Here is a 24,519-nt window from a genome sequence, read left to right on the forward strand (position 1 = left end):
AAAGAGGAAGAGGTAGTTTTACCTATATAGCCAAGAGTGTGGATCTGGAGGCTTGAGAAAATGCAGAAGGTTTTGAAGAGATAATGTGGATAATATAAGAAATTAACATTATGGGAGAGATATGGTGGGATAATTTCTGAGCATCGTGGAAGGTGGGATTGCAAATCTTCTGTAAATTGAAATGCATTAATTTAGAGTAGAGATAATGAATGCTGATAGGGGCCAGGCAGGAAGCCAAGGGAGCTGATGGTAACAGTAGAGAGTAGTGAGGACTGTGACCAACTGGAGATCACTGTCCCCTGAAGGGGGCAACAACTACTCAATTCCCACTGGTTGGGCCTGTGTTCCTAAAGGCAATAATGTTGCTCGATCCTCGATTTTAAAGAGAAACTAGAAATACACAATTTTTTGAAATTTTCCCACTTGTTTAAATGTTGACAATTTTTAAAATAGGGTACAATGTGTTTCGTTGGACTTGTTTCTCCACTGTTTTTGCATTCTAGGCCTGAAAGATGGGAGTAAAGAATGGTGTCTCATGATATTACCTAGTTGTCTAGTTTCTGACTTCATCTCCTGCTGCTCTCCCCCTCACTGTTCCAGTCACGCTGGTCTCCTGATGCCCCTTTGAATATGTCAGGCACAATCTTGCCCCAAAAGCTTGATGCACTTGCTATTCTCTCTGTCAATATTTCTTCCACTGGTATTTGCATTACTCACTCCTTTACCTTCTTTCAAGTTACTTTTTCAGGGTTTCTTTGACTACCCGATTTAAAATTGTAACATCTTCAACAGCATTCCCTAGCATCCTTTTCTTACTCTCTATCACCTTATCACTAACACCCACACCTTTGATTACCATTTGATATGCTTCCTCTTTTGCATATCTTTCTTATCCATAGGAATGTGGACTGCTTGAAAACAAGGATTTTTTTTTTTTTCTGCTATATTTCCAGGCCCTAAGAGAGAGCCTGGAATATAGTCTGGACTGACATAATTCAATTGTGGTTTAACCATCTTTATACCTAGTCATTTTAGCTGCAGATGTAGAATTATTTTTCTATTTTAAATAGTTTATATTTTAAATATTTCCATTCAGGAAGAGATTGTTTCTCAAGAATAAGTATATGACAGTAACATACCAATGAAAATTATTCTATTAAATAATGTGAGAACCTACATCTTAATATTTATCACAATTGTCTTAGCAGTGGATATTAGAAGTTGGAGTATGAGGATGGGTAAGAAGGGAAAAGACTGGAGATGGGTGATTTGCACATCTGGTAAGATGTGTAAGTCCTTCTCACTGAAGATAACTAGAAAAGCCAAGTTAAATATAAAAATTAACTTCCTAGAAGCATCAAAAGTCTACCAACCTCATGAAGGATTACCTAGGCCAAGATCCAGAAGAAGAAACAAATTTAGAAAAGTACCAAAGCGAGGTCCAAATTTTACCTGTATGATGACCACTTGTACACCTAATCCTGAATCATATACCACATATTTAAAATAAAGAAAAATGGGTCCAGTAATTAGGGGGCTCCATCTGCCAATGCATTAGAGGTAGAGTTACCAGATAAAATACAATTACATCTAAATTTCAGATAAACAACAAATATTTTTAGTATAAGTGTGTCCCAAATATTGCATAGGATATGCCTATACAAAAAAAAAGTATTTGCTGACAATCTAAAATTCAAATTTAGCAACTAACAATGCAGAACAGCTGGTTAAATTTGAATTTCAGATAAACAATAAATATTTTTTAGCCGGGCTCAGTGGCTCAGCCTGTAATCCCACGCTTTGGGAGGCTGAGATGGGTGGATTGCCTACGCCCGCGGGTTCAAGACCTGCCTGGGCAACTTGGTGAGACCTCATCTCTACAATAATTCAAAAAAAATTATCCAGGTGTGGTAGCACACGCCTGTAGTTCCAGCTACTTGGAAGGCTGAGGCGGAAGGATCACCGGAGCCCAGCAGGTCAAGGCTGCAGTGGCCGGGAGCAGCCACTGCACTCCAGTCTGGGTGACAGAGTGAGATTCCAGCTCAAAACAAACAAACAAACAAACAAAAAAAACAATAAATATTTTTAGAATACGTATATCACAAACATTAATGAGATATACCTATACTAAAAAACCTTATTTATTGATAATCTAAAATCCAAATTAAACTAGGTGCTTTGCATTATTATTTGGTAAATCTGGAAACCATAAGTGAAGGAACTGAGAAACTAAATGGTACTCTTGATAGCCTCTCAAGACTATGGGGTTAAAATTTGGAGTTGAGAGTTGATCAAGAGAGGAAAAAGCAGCCAACAATCCCTCACTTCTTGTAGTAAGCCTGATGAGTTGAACCCTAGAAATGAACATGAACCCAAGGTAAATTGTTCTTGCATAAACTCCAAGCCTCATTTGGGTAGCTTGGAAAAACAATTTTAATGCTGAATACCGATAGTCCCAGATTGCTAGTGCCTCCCAGTGCCTGAAAGAAACAACTGAAAATCTCAGGAGGAAGATAATATTATCCTATTTTATAAATAGTTTTTTATTGTTGTTAGAACAATAACTCAGCAAAATAAAATTCCTGTTTATTTTTGGACAGCATAGCTTCACACATAGATCAAACAGGACAAAAAATAAACAGTAACTACATAAACAAAAAAGGGGGGAAAAAGAAACCTTTTCTTTGGTCTTTTTAACGGTCTCGTACAAACCAACTACTTATAGTACAGCTAAGTACACAGAAAAAGTTACTGGAACGGCGGGAAAAGATTTTTTGTTGCTGTTGGTTTTGCTGTTTTTACAATGTTGTTTTTTTTTTCCTCCTTTGAGATTATAATGAACATGTTCATACCACAAGTAAAGTCAGAAGTAGGAAAGAGAACCAGAGAACTCTCTGGAAACTGGTTTGGTCAGCCGAGATCATTTAAAATGACTGACCCCCTGACCGTAGGTACAAAACATAAAATGTAAATTAAAAATACGAACTAATTTCTTTTTTAAAGCACTTTTAAGAAAAATAGCAGGGCCTTGGAAGTTTTGGTGCTTTTTTCCTCCCCTGTTGCAAATTCTCATGGTTTTGGAGGGGTGGTGGAGAGCACGTGTCACCCGCGCATGGCGCTGCCCGCGGGCCTCTCTACTCCCGAGTGACCACGTGGAGATTCTGAAACGGGAAGTGGAGGGTGGGTAGGCTATGGCAGCCTTTTCTTTCTTTTTAGTGTAACTTTTCCCTTTTTGCTGTCTAGTCCTCCTCATCGGTCTTCTGTTTCTTAGAATCAACATCGCCGTCCTCATCATCTTCAGCTGCCGGCTTGCCCGTGGCGGCCTCGGCTTCCTCATCTTCATCCTGCTCACCATCACCTTCCTCCTCCTCATCCTCCTTGCCACCTTCTTCCTCTACCTCAGTGTAAGCCTCCTGCTCCCTGTCTTCCTCCTGCGTATTCCCATCAGCAGGGGTGTCTCTTCCATGTTCAGGCCAGTCCATGTTCAACTACTTCCTCCTCTTTTAAGTCCTGGGTGGTGATCTCGGTGCTGGTGTCCCCAGCTGCGTGTGACCTGGTGGGGCACGCCGGTGTTCCGATGCAAGGGACGCAACACGCGAGTTGCAGGAAGCTTCGGGAGTCAGCCGCGGTGCCGGCGGCAGAGGCTAGCAGAGAGCCCAATCCAGAACAAAGCAAAGATGGCTTTTCAGAGCAGCCAGTCCGTTTTTTTCAAGCATAGTGTCCACAGTTCTATACACGCAAATATAACCAAGGACATGAAGCTAGGAAAGATGACAAAGACTCAACACAAACAGATAAAAGAAACAAGTACGGAAACAGACCCACTAGTGCTACAGATAATGGAATTATCAGATGACTGTACAGTCGTGCACATGGAGATTACAGCCAACTTTAATTTCAGTTAGATTCCTGAAACAAAAGGCGAAATTTTTAAATCTGCAAAGACACAAAGACTCAGCTACAAATTCCAGAACTAAAAAGATAGGGGTGTGTGTGTGTGTGTGTGTGTGTGTGTGTGTGTGTGTGTACATGCACACATGTTGATGGCTCGGGTGAAGGGGCATTGTTTTATTTTGACAGATCTAAATCAATATAGTGAAAAAAACTTGGTTGACCTACCCATTAAGTTATCATCAAGTGATCGTGTGAATAAAATTAATGAAATATCAGAGGCAGAATTCCCTGCTTACATCTAAAATGTAGGAAGTTACAATAAATCATTGCTGTTTTCATAACTATCAAAAAAGTTTTTAAATGTTTGTAGAAGATAATGGAGAAGAAATCTTTTTTTTTTTTTTTTGAGTTGGAGTCTCACTCTGTCGCCCAGACAGGAGTGCAGTGGCCGCTCCCGGCCACCACAGCCTCGACCTGCTGGGCTCTGGTGATCCTTCCGCCTCAGCCTTCCAAGTAGCTGGAACTACAGGCGCGTGCTACCAAGCCCGGCTACTTTTTTTGATTTATTGTAGAGATGAGGTCTTGCCAAATTGCCCAGGCGGGTCTCAAACCCTCGGGCTCAGGCAATTCACTCCCCTTGGCCTCCCAAGGCAAGGGATTACAGGCTGAGCCACCAAGCCTGGCCGGAGAAGAAATCTTGAGGAATGGCTGGGAACGGTGGCTCATGCCTGTAATCCCAGCACTTTGGGAGGTCGAGGTGAGAGAATTGCCTGAGTTCAGGGGTTTGAGAACAGCCCTGGCAACTTGGTGAGCCCTTGTCTCTACAATAAATCAAAATTATCTGGGTGAGGTGGCACACGCCTGTGGTTCCAGCTACTTGGAAGGCTGAGGCAGAAGGATTGCCTAAGCCCAGCAGATAGAGGCTATAGTAGCTATGAGCATGCTACTGCACTCCAGCCTGGGTGACAGAGTGAGACTCCGACTCAAAAAGAAAAAAAAGAAAAAGAAAAAAGAAATCCTGAGGAACTAAATACCAGAGAGGGAAAAATCCCTTCCTAGATTCAAGATATTCAGTGAACCCCAAACAGATAAATGTAAAGAAAACAGCACCTAGTTAAACTGTTATATGCAAAAAATAATGAGAAAAACTGCAAAAAAGGGGGAATAGCAATAAGAATAACAGTGACTTTTCAATAAATAAAAAGAAAGAAAGAAAAATGGAAGCCATTTTTCAGTGGAACAATATTTTTAAAGTACTTAGAAAGAAAAATAAAATAAAATAAAAGCCAGTCTGTAATTCTGTATGAAAGCATAATTTACAAGACAAAGTGAAATAAAGACATTATCCAACAAATAAAATCTGAGAGAATTTATCCCCAGTGTACTCTCACTACAAGAAATATTAAGAAATATGTGAACCAATATTAATGACTGTTTAAAACATTTTAAAAGATTGCTGACTTTTTAAAGCAACAATAAAAATATATTGTGAAGGGTTACAACATATGTATAAGTAAAATATGACAATATCACAGAGAGCAAGGGGGGTAAGTGGAATTATATTATTAAAGGTTCTTATATTACTCATGAAGTGGTAAAGCACCCAGTTAAGGCAGATGTAATTAGTTAAGGATACATATTATAATTTCTGGTTACTAAAAGTATAAGATAACATACTACTGATCAAAAGCCCAAGAAAAGAGATCTAAAATAAAATAATTATATACTCAAGTCCCGTAATAATATACTCAAGTCCCGTAAAGAAAGGCAGGAGAGGAAGACAAAAAAACAGATGGGATAAATAGAAAACACATAGCAAGATAATGAACTTAATCCAGCCACATCAGTAATTACATTAAATATTAATATAAATCCTCAGGAGATTTAAATTAAGAGAGTGTCAGACTAGGTGAAAATAAAACTACCAAGACCTAACTATATGCTATTTCAGGAGGCCTACAGATAGATTGAAATTGAAAAGATGGAGAAAGGCAAGGCAAAAGATAAACTATGCCAATACAAACCATAAAAATATTGGCATGGAAGAATCTAAGTAGATATCAAAGTAGGGAATATTGCCAGACATAAAGAGGGTTGTTTCATGAAAATAGAAGGGAAAATTTCTTAGGAAAATATGCAATCCTAAATGTGATACAATTAATAATAAAAACGGACAAAACTGAAAATAGAAATAAATATCCAGAACACACTCATTAAGTATGAATTCAAACTTAATTTCACTTTTTACTTTTTTATTAATAGTCCCTGCTATGGGTAAAAAATAGTAAAAATACGGTACCTTACCCACTCCTTCTAGATTATCACCTTAGTTACAAAAAACCTTGATTTATGTAACTTTATTCCACATAGTACTTGCATGGGTCATGAACTAGAAGAATACAACTTCTGTGAAAACTGAATAAATCAATGTTTGGAAAAAAATCACAAAGGGGGGGAAATTAATCAGAACAAATTGTACAACAATAGAAACTGTTTTGAGGAAAAGGGTGTTTACATATAAATATTTTATATGTCCCATATATGTGTTAATTGCATATCAGTAGAAAATCTGGGGAAATGGACACCAAACCTTAAAGTAGTTGGAGACTACTTTAAAGACTTTTTTAAAAATAATTTTTTATCTTAAAGATGTGGGGTAAAATTCAGGGTTAGGTATACATATGTTAGTTTTACAGATACACTTGTTGATGAGGTGTGCCCCCACACCAGCAGTTTCCCACTGCTGCCAATCCCACTCCCCTTCCCCTCCCCTGGCAATTTCCCACTACTGCCAATCCCTTTCTTATAGTATCATTGTCCACTTATGAGTGAGAACAGTGGTGCTCAGTTTTCTGTTTCTGTGATAGATCGCTGAGTATGATAAACTCTAAATCCATCCAAGTTGCTGTAAAGTTTATATGCTTGTCCTTCTTTATGGCTGCATAATATTCCATTATGTATATGTACCACATTTTTTAAACCCAGTCCAGCTTCGATGGGCAGCATGGTTGGTTCTATGTTTTTGCTATTGTCAATAGTGCTGCAATAAACATGCGTGTACAGGTATCTTTCTGGTAGAGTGATTTGAGTTCCTCCTGGTATATTCCCAATAGAGGGATTGCTGGGTCACTTGGAAGGTCAATTTCTAGTTCTTTCAGAAATCGCCACACTGTTTTCCAGAGAACTAATTTGCATTTCCACCAGCAGTGTAGCAGAGTTCCTTTTTCTCCACATCCTTGCCAGCATCTGTTGTTGTTTTATTAATGATGGCCATTCTTACTGGGGTTGGTGGTATCTCAATGTAGTTTTGATTTGCATTTCTCTGATGATTAGTGAGACTGAGCACTTTTTCCTATGTCTGTTGGCTGACCATATATCTTCTTCTGAGGAGTGTCTATTCATTCAGTGTCTATTTTCCTTTTGGCATGTTTGAGTTCCTTGTAGATCCTAGATGTTGGGCTTTTGTCAGATATATACTTTAAAGACTTTCACTCTTTTATTTATGTGCTGCAATATGGTTTGAATTGTCTCATGCACATGTAACGCTTTTAAACCTAATGCTGGCTTAGCCACTTCCTGGCTAAACCAAAGCCACATTACATCCCTAAGTGCCACTTAGTATCTGAGAAACAGCACTAGATTATCATGTAGTGTTCTCCTATCTGGAATGGAGTCTTGTGAAGTTAGTTGTATAATTATCTGTTTTCCTTACTGAACTATGTTATATTAAGAGTTAGGTTGAGCACTAGGACCTGGCACATAATTGCTGCTTAATAGGTATTTGTTAAATGCATGAACTAATTTTTGCTACCTCCAGCTCAAGGACATGACTTGGTGTTCCATGTTTTAAGTCTTGAGAAGTAGTAAGCTCCCAGCTTCCTGAAGTTAGCATCCATTGACTTATGACTTATTTTTGGTGCAAAAAACACACACCAGAGATTATGAATTAGAGAAGAGAAAAGAGTTAGGGAATGTTGGGAGAGATGCATTTTACAGTGTGTCAAGATATGAATACTGGCACATCATGTAAACTCTTAGAAACTGATGCATACAAAGTAATGTTTGCTCTCAATCCTCTCAACCTTCTAGAATCTCTTGGCATAGAGGTGGAACATTGAATTGATTAGGAATATAACTTTGTGAATAAATCAGAGATATAAGCTACAATTAATTCAAGGGAATTTCCTAAAACTAATGGTTCATCTAGTGCTGAGGCATAGAGAGCTGGTATGTGCTGGAGGCAGAATTTGAACCCAGACTGATACCAGAGCCCATGCCCTCTACTACTTCCAAAGCTCCATGTGTGTCAAGTCCAAGATAGTTTTCCTTGTTGAAGACATATATCCTGAGGGGATGACAAATGATGCCTGGGACTCCAGGTTGCCGTAGGGTCAGTGCTTTTTGACTAGGTAGGAGGGGTACCTGGGCAGTGGCTACTGAAAGATAGTTCTTAGGAAAACAGAAGAAAGCAGTCTAGCCCATTAGTGCCCCCAAATATGTGATGCTCTTCTATAAATACAGTTGTCTTTAAGTATTGAAAAAAAATGTCATATGGACTGGGCTTCTCTCTTTTTCATATACTTCTTAAAGATTCATATGTGCTCTTTTTTCACATTCTTGATGTTCTTCAGTATAAGGATATAATCAAACTCTTCCTAATACACCTCTGAATATCCATGGAGATACCATGAATCTAATTTTTAAGGACTGACAGTGGCCAGGCATCACTCTAAGAAGCTTAGAGAAAAGAGATCAATATGACACTCTCTCGAAAGACAAATACTGCATGACTTCATTTATATGTGCAATCTTAAAAAAGTCAAACACAGAAGAATAGAATAGTGGGTTGTGGGATTGATGATGAGAGATGTTAAAGTGTACAAAATTTCAGTTAGATAGGAGGAATAAGTTTTTGAGATCACTGCATAGCATGGTGACTATAGTCAATGTAATGTATATTTCAAAATTGCTAAGGAAGTCAATTTCAGATGTTTATACCACAAAAAATAAGCATATAAAGTGATGAATATTTAATTATTCTACAACATATACATATGTAAAACATCACATTGTACCTCATAAGTATATACAACTATTATTTTTCTAATAAAAGATTAGAGTAAGATACTCAGATTTCTTCCTAGGTTCTTAGGTTCCCTTGAATCTGTCACTTCCTTTTCCATTGTTTCACTCTAGCACAGGCCTCATCCCTTGCCATGTGGACTATGGAGAAGAACTGCTAGTTGGTTTCTTCCTTCCTGAAGTCCTGCACAGCCCTTCCAGATCAACCATCCTGAGCCATGACCCTGACAGTCATACCATTCCTCTAACCCCTCAAAAGGAGAATTACAGTTCCCATGCATCCAACAAATGTCTACTCACCACCTGTGTGCCAGGCAGTATTCTATTTCCACTGGTAGGGATACAGCAGGGTGTGAAAAAAGGCCCTGCTTTAGCTGAAGGTTGAGAAAGATGGACAACAAATATATAATATGCCACATATCGAAAGTGTCATGCAGAAAATTAAACAGGGGAAGTGCATGGGAGAAAAATTCCATCTTATAAAGGCAGCAGTGTTGAATTTTACATGAGCCCTGTGATCCTGGAAAACTAAAGGTTAAGAAATCCTCCATTCTCCTCCTCCACTGCCCTCCCACCCTTTGTATTCTGGAAAACAACTTACTTCAAAGAACTACCTTTTCCCCCATGTCATTGAGAGAAGACTCACAGATGTCTTCCTTGGTTATCTATAACAAGGTCAGACACTGACCCTCAGAACTCTTCTTTTTTGCCTCATAAATGATGATTAGCTGAACTATTTGCCCCACTGACCAACTGGAACAAAGTGCACATCCCACACTTTGTTTCAGCTTCTCTTCTTTCGTTAGGCCCCTAAACTTTGGCCCAAGGTATAGCTCCTCCTGAGAAAAGGCTGGCGTCAAGGAATGTTTGACCTTGACCTCAAACATTCTCTGATCTCCTCTCAGATCATGCCAGTCTTTTATCCCACTACCCCACACCTTGTCCCTTCCCTTTCTTTCCCTTCTTTCCTTCCTTTCTTTCTTTTTTCTTTCTTTCTGACAGGTTCCTATTCCTTGCCCAAGCTGGAGTGCAGTGGCACAAATCATAGCTTACTGCAGCCTTAATCTCTTAGGCTCAGGCAATCCTCTTGCCTCAGCCCCTCAAGTAGCTGGGTCTATAGACACATACCATCATGACCTGCTATTTTTTAAACAATTTTTGTAGAGGCAAAGTTTTTTTAATTTTGTAAGTTTTTAAAATTTTTGTCTTACTTTGTTGCCCAGGCTGGTCTCTAACTCCTGGCCTCAAGCAATTCTCCTGCCTTGGCCTCCCAAAGTGCTGTGATCATAGGCATGAGCTACCACACTCAGCCTGCAATGATCTTTTTCAACACAATTCTTTCCTTTCTAAGTCTAGATTTATTTTTGTATTTGACAGCAGTTAGGGAGGGTTGCTCTAGAAAGGAACATTGGAGTAGAGACCAGAAGGAAGTCAGAAAGTGGAACATGTAGATTCTGGTGGGAAGAAACATTCCAGGCAGAGGATCTGATGAGGGAGCGTGCTCAGCACGTTCAGGTGCTGAGAATGAGGTCAGTGAGTTGGAGCCTCATAAGGAGGAAGAGAGTGGTAGAATATTAGGACAGAGGGATACCAGGGCTATGATTATGCAGACTTTGGATTTTATTCTAAAAAAGATGGGTAGCCTTTGAAGGGTTTTCGGGCAGAAGCAATCTGAATTGTAATGGATCAATTGTGTGGAGAATAGTCAAGTAAAGTTATAAATAGGAAAACCAGTTAGGAGGTTTTTGCTTAGTTGCTTGACTTGGGTTTTTTTGTTTTACAATAGTCCACATAGCCAAGCTCTGTGGCTCAGCCTATAATTCCAGCACTTTGGGAGGCAGAGGCAAGTGGATTGCCTGGGCCCACAGGTTCAAGGCCAGGCTGGGCAACTTGGCAAGACCTGTCTCTACAATAAATAAAAAATTAGCTGGGCATGGTAGCACATGCCTATAATTCCGGCTCCTTGGAAGGCTGAGACGGAAGGATCGCCTGAGCCTAGCAGGCCAACACTGGGGTGGTCGTGAGTGTGCCACTGTGCTCCAGACTGGGTGAAGGGGTGAGACTCCAACTCAAAAAAACAAAAACAATAGTACAAACAAGAGAGGATAGTGGCTGGACTACGGGGTGGACATGGCACAGGTAATACAAAATGGTGAGATTCTGGATATGTTTTTAAAGTCTAGCAGACCGAGTTTGCTGATGGACTGGGTGGAGGAGGCTGGGGAGAGTATTCCAGAATGAATCTAAAATTTTTTTACCTGAGTAACCAGAATTACAGAGTTGCCATTTACCAGAATGGGAAAGCTGTGGGAGGAGTGAGGGAATCAAGAGTTATATTTGAGCATATTTAAAATGTTGGTAACTGTCTTCGCTTGGACAGAGCTTAAGGCAAGGACCCATGTGTAAGTAGCTCCTTTGGGAAGTACAGGGGCCAGGAGTGAGAGAGAGAGAGAGAGACCAGGAAAGAGAAAAAGCCAATGTAAAAGGTGTGTTATCAAGGTTGCTGTTGTGTGCAATAAGCTCAATTTTTCAGAGATAACTGAGAAAATGTATAAAACGCCTCCAGGATTTCCTGTCTGCAGAACAGGGCTTCCTACCCCTGATTGTTGAGGGTTTCTACAGATGTGCTAACACCACTTTCCTTCCCTGAAGGAAGCCTCTGTCTGCTCTGAAGTGTTGGGGAACTCCAGCAGAAAGGGCAGAGCCCTAGTGAGAACACCCTCTGCCAAGTGAGTTGAAGTCAGCAAGGAACTGGTTATCCTAAGTCACTTGGATCAGAGGCATGGCCAAGAGGATACAAAGCAGGACATGGGACTGAAGATAAAATTTAGGAAGTTATCAGGATATATAAAAATATATATAATGTTCTCTTTAGTGGAAAAGAGATTCTTTAGGAGGACTTTTCCCTGTCACATTTCAAATCAAACCATTTAGGCAACTGTCCACTCTATCTCTTGACAAATTTGATGTCAGCATTATAGCCACTGACATAACCCCTTTCACTCTTTCCTCTGAGGTTTTCCTATATGGAATAGTAAAATGGCAATTCTCTCCTTCACAAACAAAATAACAAACTGAAATGATGATCCTAATGCAATCTGAAAATTTGAGAGGCGTAAATATAAGGTGCTTTCCAGAGATGCCAGAGTATGACACATCCACCGTAGGCATTTTTACACAGGTGTGCAGCAGATGTAGAAACAGCAGAATAAATCTGTGCTGTCCTCCATCTCTCTTGCAGACCAGAGATTCTTGTGTCCTGGAGAACAATCACTTGGAAGCACAGGCAGCTAGGCAGCAACCAAGAGGAGAAGCACTCAGGAAATGATTTATTTGCAGGGTTTTTAAATTACTTAGCTTCAGCCAGAGCTCGGTGGTGCAGCCTGTAATACCGCGCCTTAGGAGGCTGAGGTGAGTGAATTGTCTGAGCCCGCGGGTTCGAGACCCGCCTGGGCAACTTGGTGAGACCTCATCTCTACAACAAATTAAAAAAAAAAATTAGCCGGGTGTGGTAGCGCGCACCTGTAGTTCCAGCTACTTGGAAGGCTGAGGCGGAAGGATTGCCGGAGCCCAGCAGGTCGAGGCTGCAGTGGCCGGGAGCGGCCACTGCACTCTAGTCTGGGCGACAGAGTGAGACTCCAACTCAAAAATAAATAAATACATAAAAATAAAAATAAATTACTTAGCTTCTCTTGCCTCTCAGGAGTAAAATGAAGAGGTTAGACTAGATTATTTCTAAGGTCCTGTTCTGCACACAGATTTCTATTGTGTTCCATTTTGGACTTATTACATTGAGTAATTGAGTTCTCCCAACTCAGTGACACAGTCTGAGAGGCTTTTAAGATTAAAGAGCATGGAGTTTCTGGAGCCCCAGGAAAGAGTAGGGTGAGTCATCATTAGCTGCTCTGGATCTGAGGCCCTCTAGAGGATAGAAAATTAATTGAGATTCCCAAGTCTGGGTTTTAATATCTGAAGTAAAATATTTGGGACAAGTGGCAAGTTTTGAGACCCCCCTTTTTTTCCTGAGGTAAAATAAAATACTTTTTTTAACATTTAAAGAATACCAATATTATTCTTTTCTGAACATTTGATTGGATAATATTCATAGGTAATTACAATTACAATTTGAAATTGTATAAGAGGCCAAACCTGGAGAAAATATTGGAAACTATTTAGGAGAAAATATAGGTGACCAACGAAGTTTGGTAACCAAGAACACCAAACTTACTATTTCAGTATTTAAATGTTAATTTCAAGACAGTAGAAGAACGTTTCCTGCCACTATGACTGAACAAGTCTTTCCTTTCATCCCCTTTGTTCCTTTCAGATTCATTTAGTTACAGAGTGGAGGTAGGGGATCTCTTATCAGGAAAAAAGAAATTACTTTAAATATTTTAAACTGTAAGAATCTAAAATTCACCTTGGTTGCATAAAGATTGCAAGGAAGGACCCCCCAAAACAGAATTTATTAATATAAAATTGTGTATTTATTTTTACATGTTTAAACTTCAATCACCTTCAAAGTAGTCTTCGTTTGATGCAATACACTTACAAAGACACTTTTTCTGCTGCTCAAAACAGTTCTGATGCCTTTTCATGCTTCTGCCAGTTTCTGTTTCACCTCTTCCACATCAGCAAAATATTTCCTCTTGAGGACTTTTTTCATTCAGGGAAACAAACAAAAAAAAAGTCATTCAGGGTGAGATCAAGTGTATACAGAGGGTGGAGCACAGGGTCATGCCATTTTTTAGTCAAAAACTGCCGAACACTCGAGATGGTATGGGCAGGTACATTGTCGTGGAAGAACCAGTCACCTGTTTGCCACAACTCAGGATATTTCATCCACAAATCGTAATGCAAACTTCTCAAAACTTCCAGGTAAAAACTTTGGTTGACTGTTTGATCTGAAGAAACAGATTCCCAGTGTACTGCAAGGAGTCTGCCCTCCAAAATAATTCCTGTTTTTTGGAGGTCCCCTCTCGTATTTTAAGCTAAAAACATCTGAATAAACATTAGCCACAGGAAAAATACCTTATCTAAACTTCTTTTGCTGAGTTAAGTGGGACCTCAGAAAAATACTGCAACCATAAATCTCCTCTCTGGTTTATAGTCAGAAAAAAAGACTAACTATTATCACTAGACTTGCTTAAACAAACTTTATCTGAAAGAGTCATACTTTTTATTTATTCTTCCACAGAAGCTTCTTGCCTACCTTTCCCCTTATTAAGTGGATATATAAACTTTTATCTTTGACTGTTCAAGTAGCCATTTCATCTAAAGGATCCTGGGCTAATATATAAACTTTGTATTTTTTCCGATTAATGTGTCTATTGTCAGCTAATTTGCAGACTCCCAAACACTGACCCAAATTAAAAGAGAAAAAATATTGTTCTTCTGTAGTAGAGAAAATATTTACTTTCTCAATCATTGCTAAATTCCTGGCTGAGGCGCCTATAATAAAAGACATATTAACAAGAGAATAGCATAGAAACTCATTTAATATAAGTTTTACATGATATGAGTATCTTCAAAAATGAAGACCCAAAGACAAGGAAACATATATTCTTATGCTTAAGTTTAAAGAATGGACAGCTGTATAGAAGTATGATTGGACAAAGGAAGCATGAACTGATGATAATAAACTGAGGAGAACTAAGCAAGGCTTGTTTGTTCCGATTCTTCTTTGTCCCTGTGTCTTCAGAGACTAAGGTACTGCTCTCCTCTGGGAATAAGAACGACACCTCTGGAATGAGGGTCCATGACCTACTTCAGGAGGTCAACTAGATCTTTGATCTTTCAGCCTGTTTTAAGGGAAAAGGGCAGGGAGAAAGTGAGAGTGACCTTTCTGCTTCTGCTGTTTTCTAAAATGCCAAGAAGCTATATTTTAGAGTAGCACGTTCTGAACCCCATCACTCAGCAGAGCTGGTGTGTAATGCAGGGAGTGGGATGGAAGAACTGAGAACTCAAACAGGGTTTGGTGAGATGCCCCGATATTAGTAACAACAGAAAGTCACTACCACCCCTAGGCTGGAGGAGCAAAGGGACCTCAAGGTACACAGAGAGCCTGTCTAGTGGGATATGGAGCCCCAGAGGAGATGCAGCTGCTGTCTGAAAGGCAGCCTGAGGCAGAAATCAATGTGGAGGGAAGTCTCCCTTCTTTATTCTTCTATATGGGATCTCTAATGGCCAAGTTTTACCCAAGGCCAGCTGACCCAGGAGTGCTGAAATGCAGACTGCAGGGTCTGGCCTCTGTGAGTCATAGCAGGGCAGAAGAGAGGACAGGATTACTCTTACTGCAAACTGGCTAAGGAATGGCACAGTAAAAAATAGAATTATGACATCAAAGTTGATACATTTTAGCAATAGAGAGGCTTGTTAGTCTTGCAGATGTTGGTACAACATGGATCTATATGACCGGCTTCTTGGGCACATGACCCAAACGATTGCACAGGGCACACACTTGGTTTAATGCTCTGCTTTAGCTGTCTTGAAATTTTTAATTTTTGAACAAGGGACTCTGAGTTTTCATTTTGCACTGAAGCCCATAAATTATGTAGCTAGTTTGGTGGATCAATAATCTATAACTTGTAGTTGTGGAATGTAGACAATGTAACTCTGCTGTCCTCTTTCCAGGACAGGACTAGAATCTGCCATGCACAAGGGACAATGGAGAAAGGGTGACTTTGACAATGACTTCAAGGGTTGTGAAACAGTGTGTCATCCAGAATGCAGGGACAAGAGCAGAGGGGTAGAAAAGAGAAAGGAAGAGGACTAGAAGAGAAGGGATTTCCAAGCACTCATATAAGTCCTCTTTGTGTGGACTGAGATGTAATCCAATAGGTATGGTTAAATGTTCTTCTCCATGGTTTGAATTCCCAAGTATGTGAGATCTTCTACAAGAAAGACTGAGTCTTTTCTGGTAAATGACAATGCCTGCCCTTTCCAGATATTGCCATGCACAATAGTAGGATTATGATAATCATTTCCCAGAAAATAACAGAAGATCCATGGAAACTTATAAACACACCTAGTCTCAAATTTTCTTGAAAGCAGTTTGGTACAAGGATTTTAAAAGCTGTAAAAAGATTTAAACTTTTATTATTCAAAACACTCAGTATACAGTCCTTCCTTGGTACCCACAGGGGATTGGCTCCAGGACCCTTTGCAATACCAAAATCTGCCATGATCAAGTTTCTTGTATAAAATGATGTAGTGGTTACATATAACTGACATACAGCCTCCTATATACTTTATATCATCTCTAGATTACTTATACTACTTAATACAAATGTAAATGCTATGTAAATAGTTGTTATATTAGTTTTTAAGTTTAAATAATTTTTACTATGGTATGTACTCTTTTTTTCCCGAGCATTTTTTATCTATAGTTGGTTGAATCCATAGATGAAGAACCTGTAGATTGAGAGGGAGAACTGTCCTTGATCTTGCAACTTGTTACTAACCTCTTCTAATTCCTGTTTTATGTATTATTCAACAGTTATGGGTCATAAGAGCATTTACATTTACGGGTCTATAGCCAACTTCAAGCCCATCTCTTCTGAATCAGCCCAAAGAAGTTGGACTTTTGAATTTTTGTCTTTATTTTACTAATTTATGTAGTTCACCAGCAGACAAGCAAAAAAAAAAAAAAAAAAAAAAAGAATTTCCAGGACTAGCATGTAGAGAAGCACAGGCACAACAAAGTATATAAAATTTAGGGAACTCCAGTAGTAGTCCAATGTGGCTTGTAGATGAAAATGCTAACCTCTGTAAAATATTTTAAAAGGATTATTCTGAGCCAAATGTAAGTAATCTAGGCCCATGACATAGTCCAAAGAGGTTCTGAGAATGTATCCCAAAATGGTTGAATTACAGCTTGGCTTTATACATTTTTAGCGAGACAGAAGTTACAGGCAAAACATAAATCATTATATGCAAGGTTCACATTAGTTGGCCCCAGGAAGGTGCGATATCACCAAGCAGAGGGGTGAGGGGAGTCGTCTTAGAGGTCATAGGTGGAGTCAAAGATTTTCTGATTGGCAATTGGCAGAAAGAGTTAGGCTCTGTCTAAAGTAGTTGACATTACTAAAAGAAATGTTGACTTAAGATGCAGAGGATCCTCAATATGTAGATGAAGACTGTATATAGCCAGCTTCAGAGAAAATTGGTGGTTTCTTAAAAGATGCCCAAAGTCCAGGAGTGCCTGGGAAGGGAATTATATACACATGCAAATTTCCCCAACAGACTACTTTGCTGGATCATGAATTATTTTTTTTATTTCCCTCTTTATCTGTTGTGCAATGTTATGCCAGAGTCAGGTTGGAAAGTAAGCCATATTATGTAGGGTTATAAATCAATCTGATGAGGCTATGGTTTGTAGGGCATGACTCCCCAGTCCCCTTAGTTAGGACTCTGGCCAAAAGAAGAAAAAGGGGGAGATGGTGACAGAACAGGTCAGACTGTGACAGTCTCTGCAAAAGTGAGTGTCTATAAAGACTCTCTGCATGAGTGTTGTGTGCCAGTGGGTGAGTGAAAGTCCATCTGAGGGGAGACTCAAGTTCATGCACCAGGGCTCTCCTTCAGAGGTGACTGCAACCCCCCACCACCCTGAGATTGGAGCTTCAGTGCACAGGATTGTCTATTGTTCTTGGGGCTCTCCTGAGAAGAGGCAGGGGAAAGCAGTTGATGTTCACCATCTGGTGCCCAGTCCACACCATTGCCTGTGACAGCAGAGCAGCAGGATCCCCAGGATTCATGGAGAGGGCAGGGGAAAGCTGGAAAGGAATCCCACCACTGGTGAGGAATCACTGACCAGTGCCATTTTCTCTGTCCCAGGACCAGGCAGAGACATGCATTGCCCCACCCAGCTCCACCCAGCTTCTAACCTGGGACCTAGAGGTTATCTTCTCATCAAACTCAGAGAGAAAGATGTCCCTCCCTGATGCTGGAACAGGACAGACACATCAGAACTGAGTGGGAGACTTGATAACAGCAGCAGCAAGCCAGGTAAATTGAAATCTGATCCACCCTCCTCCCACAATAGTCCATGGAACATCTGACCCATGCTGAGAACAACCCTATCAGCCTGCACTGAGAGCAGAGGGGAGGGCCTGGAGACCAGAGCTGAAAGGAAGTTGGAATTACAGGAATGACCTCAGAGCAAGTTTTGCTTTTTTGTTGGTTCCTTGTTTTCTTTGTTTTGTTTTTCCTCTTCTCTCTTTCTATTCTTGATTATGTTTTCAAACTTGCTTTGTTTCTGTTATTTTAATGCTGTTTTTTTTTTAGATTTCCTGTATATGTATGGGTATTTTTGAGGGAGAGTACATTAATGGGGGGGGTTGTTTTGTTTTTGTTTTATTTTCTCTGTCTTTGTGTCTCTTTTCATTTGTTAGTTGGTACACCTGTTTTTCCTCTTCTCCTCTCTCTCCAACTTCCTCTTGCACTTGTCCTTCCTATTTCTTGCCACATTTTGCTTTCAGTGGACAACCTATACCCCCACTGCATGGACAGATTGTAAAGTGGTGGGAAGTGGGTTTCAGGGGGCCCACACACCTGCCAGCAGATACTGGGATCTGCAGATAGTTTCTGAATCACAGCTCCCCCAACAAATAATCTCAAAACTGCCAAAAGTACAGCCCCCCACCCACAGTCCAGCTTCAGAACTGAACAAAGCCAAAGGATCTACATAAGGAAGAATAGGAGATTGAGCAAACAGAAGTAAAAGCTACCCCCTCATCCCTGAACAACAGAATTATAGAAGAGGTTAAAAAAAGGGGGGGGAATCTACACAAATGAAGACAAAACAAAGGAAGAACATGGTCTCACACAGACCCCTGGGAGGTCAACCACTGAGAATACAGACTTCAGAACACAAACAATGAGGAGCCCCAGAATGACTGGTCTCAAACCACAAACACAGATATCAAGATATTAAAAGAAAGAATAAATAGAAATGAGGAGAGACAAGAGGAAAGAATGTAGGAGCTGATAACTGAGATAATAGCAATAAAGAGTACAGTGTGGCAAGTAGTGGGAAACTGCTGGGGAGGGAGATTGGAGGCAGGACTGGCAGTAGTGGGAATCTGCTGGAAGAGGGGCACACCTGATCAATAAGGGTAACTGCATAATGAACAATTGTATACCTAACCCTGAATTGTACCCCCACATCTTTAAAATAAAAAAATTTAAAAGTAAAAAAAATAATAAAGTGAATGAAATAAATAACAAACTGATAATAAAAAAGATAAGCATGGAAAGCAGAATTAACCAAGCAGAAGACCCAATCTCAGAGCATCAGGACCAAAATATGGAACTAACCCAAACTGTTAAAAGCATAGAAAAGAAGCTTAAAAAGACAGAACAAAACTTCCAAGAGATGAGCAATTATGTCAAGAGGCTGAAACTAAGGATAATTGAAATCCCTGAGGCAGATAGAGAGACAGAGACCACCCTAGAACAAACATTCCATGATATTGTCCAATAAAACTTCCCTCATCTCACCAGTGATGCAACCAGTGACGCATTCAAACACAAGAGATTCTCTGAATCTTGCAAGGGTTCTCTAACCCTTGCAAGACAACAAATGAGAAGACCAACTCCTAGACACATAGTACTTCACCTACCCAAAGTAGATATAAAAGAAAAAATCCTTAAGGCAGTAAGAAAGAAAGGTCAGACTGCCAACTGGGGAAGACCAATTAGAATAGCAGCAGACTTATCTACAGAAACACTTCAGGTTAGGAGAGCTTGGAGCCCAATCTTCAAAGTTCTCAAAGTGAAACAATTTCAACCAAGAATTACCTACTCAGCTAAACTTCATCAGTGATGGAGAATTAAAATCCTTCCCAGATATTCAATCCCTAAGAGTTTACACTGCCTCCAGACCAGTTCTATAAGAAACACTTAAGAAAGTATTAAACACAGAAGAAAGGGGAAAAAAAGAATGACAATGCCCTTCACAAGAATGCAGGAAAAAGATGAAAACACATGTGAAAGCTGGGCACGGTGGCTCACCTACAATCCCAGCACTTTGGGAGGCCAAGGTGAGAGGAATGCCTTAGCCCATGGGTTCAAGACCAGCCTGGGCAACTTGGCAAGACCTCCTCTCTACAATAAATTAAAAAATTAGCCAGGCATGGTGGCACATACCTGTAGTTCCAGCTACTTGGAAGACTGTGGCGGAAGGATTGCCTGAGCACAGCAGGTTGAGGCTACAGTGGCCAGGGGCATGCCATTTCCCTCCAAACTGGGTGAAAGAGTGAGACTCCAACTTAAAAAAGAAAAAGAAAATACACATGAATCAACCCAAAAATGAAAAGAAAAACAACAAACAAATAACAGTAGCAACAACAACAAACTCCATAAAAACCTCATGACAGGGATAAACTCTCACATCTCAATAATTAGCCTGAACGTGAATGGACTAAATGTACTACTGAAAAGACATAGAATGACAAAATGAATAAAATATCATGAGGCAACAATATATTGTTTCCAAGAGACTCATCTCACCAGAAAGGACACTCACAGACTCAAAGTTAGAGGATGGGAAACAAAATTTCAGGTGAATGGAACACAAACGAAAACAGTAATCATGATCTTACTATCAGACAAAATACCTTTAAGCCATCAAAAATGTAAAAAGACATAGAAGGTCACTGCATATTGATAAAAGTTTCGATCCATCAACAAGAAATATCCATCCTAAACATAAATGCACCCAACATAGGAGCTTCAACTTTCATAAAGCAGTTACTAGGTAAACTAAAAAAAGATATTGACTCTAACACTATTATAGCTGGGGACTTAAATACCACACTTATAACCCTAGACAGATCATCAATACAAAAAATCAACAAGGAGATCCAGAACCTCAATGTGACACTTGACCAAATGGACTTAATTGATACCTACAGAACACTCCACCCAACAAACACAGAATATACATTCTGCTTATCATAACTTACTCTAAGATCAACCACAATCTTGGCCATAAATCAAGCATAAACAAATTCCATAAGATTGAAATACTGCCATGTACCTTCTCAGACCACAGTGGAATAAAAATAAATATCAACACTAACAAAGTTCCCCCTCAACCCATAAAGACATGGACACTAAATAGCATGATGCTAAACAACTCCTAGGTCAACATGGAAATCAAAACAGAGATTAAAAGATACCTGGACCAGCCTGGGCAACTTGGCGAGACCTAGTCTCTACAATGAAAAAAAAATTCCCCGGGTATTGTAGCAAGTGCCTGTAGTTCCAGCTACTTGGAAGGCTGAGGCAGAAGGATGGCCAGAGCCCAGAAGGTCGATGCTGGGGTGGCCATGAGTGTGCCACTGCACTCTAGCCTGTGCAACAGAGTGAGACTCCAACTCAAAAAAAGAAAAAAGAAAGAAAAATACCTGGAAAGAAATGAAAACAAAGAAACATCTTACCAAAATCTCAGGGATGCCATGAAAATAGTACTAAGTGGGGAATTCACATATCTATGAACACACATCAAGAAAATGGAATGATCACAAGTTAACAGCCTAACAAATCAGCTAAGAAAAATGGAAAAGCAAGACCACCAAAACCCTAACTTCAACAGAAGAATCCAGATCACGAAAATAGAAGCCCAAATTTGGGACATAGAAGACAAAAAAGATAACACAAAAAAAATCAACAAAACAACAAGCTGGTTCTTTGAAAGGATAAACAGGACTGATGGGCCCCTAGCTAAACTGGCCAAGAAAAAGAGAGAAAATGCCCAAATAAACACAATCAAAAGTGCAAAAGATAAAGTCACAACTGACCCCGAAGAAATACCAGAGATTGTCAGAGATTTCTATGCACACCTGTATGGAAACAAACTCAAAAACCTAAATGAAATGGAGGACATTCTTATATCACACAACCTCCCCAGGTTGAAAAAAGAAGAAATTGAGACCCAAAATAGACCAATAACAATTCAGGAAATTGACTATGTCATAAGAAAACTACCTATAAAAAAAGCCCTGGACCAGATGGCTTTTCAGTAGAATTCTACAAAACATACAAGGAGGAACTGATACCAATCTTGTTTTAAGTACTCCAGACAATCAGGAAAGATGGAACTCTCCCCAACTCATTTTATGAAGCTAACATCACATTGATACACAGACCAGGTAAAGATCCAACAAAGAAAGAGAATTATGGGCCAATATCCTTGATTAACATAGATGCTAAATTCTCAACAAGATCCTAGCAAACCGGATCCAACAGCACATCTCAAAAATCATCCACCATGATCAAATAAGCTTCATCCCCAGGTTGCAGGGCTGGTTCAACATTCTCAAGACCATAAATGTAATTAAATACATCAACGAAAGTAAAAACAATAGTCACCTAATTATATCATTAGACCTTTGATAATATCCAGAACAAACCCTCAAAATATCTAGGCGTAAATGAAACATACCTCAATATAGTAAGAGCCACCTATGAGAAACTAAACAGACAGAAATGGAACCATTTTCCCTGATAATTGGAACAAGACAAGTAGGCCCACTCTCATCTCACCTTTTCAATAAAGTTTTGGAAGTACTAGTTAGAGCAATAGGGCAAGAGAAGGAGATCGAGGTATCCAAACAGTAAAAGAGGAAGTCAAGTTATCCCTCTTTGCAGACAATATGATTCTATTCCTTGAAAACCCAAGAGAATCTGTCAAAAACCTGCTTGCACTGATAAAGGACTTTGGCAAAGTCTCCGGCTATAAAATAAATGTGCAAAAGACAGTTGCATTTCTATGCACAACAATAAACAAACAGAAACCCAAATAAAATCAAAATCCCATTCACAATAGCCACACAAAAAAGGGAAAAACCATGGCATCTTCCTAACCAGAGATATGAAAGACCTTTACACCAAAAACTACAAAACACTGCTCAAAGAAATCAAGGATGACACAAACAAATGGAAAATATTCCATGCTCATGTACTGGAAGAATCAACATTGTTAAGATGTCCATCCTACACAAGGCAATCTACAGATTTAATGCAATACCCATTAAATTACCAGCAGTATTCTTCTTAGACCTGAAAATGACAATACAGGAATTCATATGGAAACATAATCGACCACAAATGGCCAAAACAATCTTCAGCAAAAACAAGAAACAAAGTGTGAAGTATCAAACTCCTAGACTTTAAACTGTATTAAAAGTCTACAATAATCAAAACAGCCTGGTATTGGTATAAGAACAAGTATATAGACCAATGGAGCAGGATAGAGATTCCAGAACCAAAATTCCAATTTCTCAACCAACTCATCTTCGACAAAGCCTCCACAACCAACCACTGGGGAGAGGAGAACCTATTCAATAAATGGTGCTGCAAAAACTATCTGACCACATGCAGAAGATTAAAACAAGACTCCTACCTGTCACCACACACAAAAATAAACTCTTAATGGATCAAAGACCTAAACGTAAAACCTCAAACTATAAGAACCTTAGAAAATGCAGGAGACACCCTTATGGAAATTGGAACTGGCAACCAATCCCTAATTAAAACTCCAAGTGCCCATGCCATAAGAGATAAGATAGACAAGTGGGACCTCATCAAACTGCCAAGCTTCTGCAAAGCTAAAGAAGCCATCGGGAGAGTGGAGAGACAGCCACAGACTGGGAAATATATTTTCCAACTGTATGTCTGACAAAGGCCTAATATCTAGGATCTACAAAGTACTCAAATGTGCAGAAAAGAAAAAAACAAACTGCCCCATTACAAAGTGGGCAAAAGATATGAATAGCCACTTCTCAAAAGAAGACATACGAGCAGCCAACAGATACATGAAAAAATGCTCAGCCTCACTAGTCATCAAAGAAATGCAAATTAAAACCAAACTGAGATACCACCTAACTTCAGTCAGGATGGTCATCATCAACAACTCAAAAACCAACAGATACTGGAGAGGATGCAGGGAAAGGGAACACTTCTACACTGTTGGTAGGAGTGTTAACTAATAAAACTGCTGTTGAAAACAATTTGGCGATTCCTAAAAGATCTAAAAAATCGACCTTCCACATGACCCTGCAATCCCCTTACTGGGAATATGCCTGGAGGAACTCAAATCACTCTTTGAAAAAGATACTTGCACATGTATGTTTATTGCAGCATTGTTCACAATAGCAAAAACATGGAACTAACTGTGCTGCCCATCAAAAAAGGACTAGATTTTTAAAATGTGGTACATATACACGATGGAATATTATGCAACATAAAGGACAAAATTATGAACTTCATAGCAACTTAGATGGACTTAGAGTTAATAATACTGTGTGATCTATCACAGAAACAAAGAACTGAATATCACATGTTCTCACTCATAAGCAGACTGAACAATTATTGTAATACTATAAGAAAAGTATTAGCAGTAGTGGGAAAATGAGGGGGGCAGGATTGTCAGTAGTGAGAATCTGCGGGTGGGAGGGGGCACACCTCATCAACAAGGGTACCTGCATAATGAACATTTGTATACCTAACCCTGAATTGTACCCCACATCTTTTTTTTTT

General features: G+C 39.5%; 1 protein-coding gene across 1 annotated transcript in view; it reads left to right on the top strand.

The window, feature by feature from the left end:
- The first annotated feature begins 2,842 nt into the window (after nucleotides 1-2,842).
- Nucleotides 2,843-24,519, top strand: part of TOPAZ1 (testis and ovary specific PAZ domain containing 1) — a 58,254-nt gene continuing 36,577 nt past the window's right edge. Inside the window, 2 exon segments of the mRNA XM_021718820.1 lie at nucleotides 2,843-2,947; nucleotides 3,509-3,697. Of these exon segments, the coding sequence (XP_021574495.1) occupies nucleotides 2,843-2,947; nucleotides 3,509-3,697 (294 nt within the window).

The sequence above is a fragment of the Carlito syrichta genome, unplaced genomic scaffold (assembly GCF_000164805.1).
Source record: "Carlito syrichta isolate Samal-C Ts95f unplaced genomic scaffold, Tarsius_syrichta-2.0.1 Scaffold313745, whole genome shotgun sequence".
Taxonomy (NCBI): domain Eukaryota; kingdom Metazoa; phylum Chordata; class Mammalia; order Primates; family Tarsiidae; genus Carlito; species Carlito syrichta.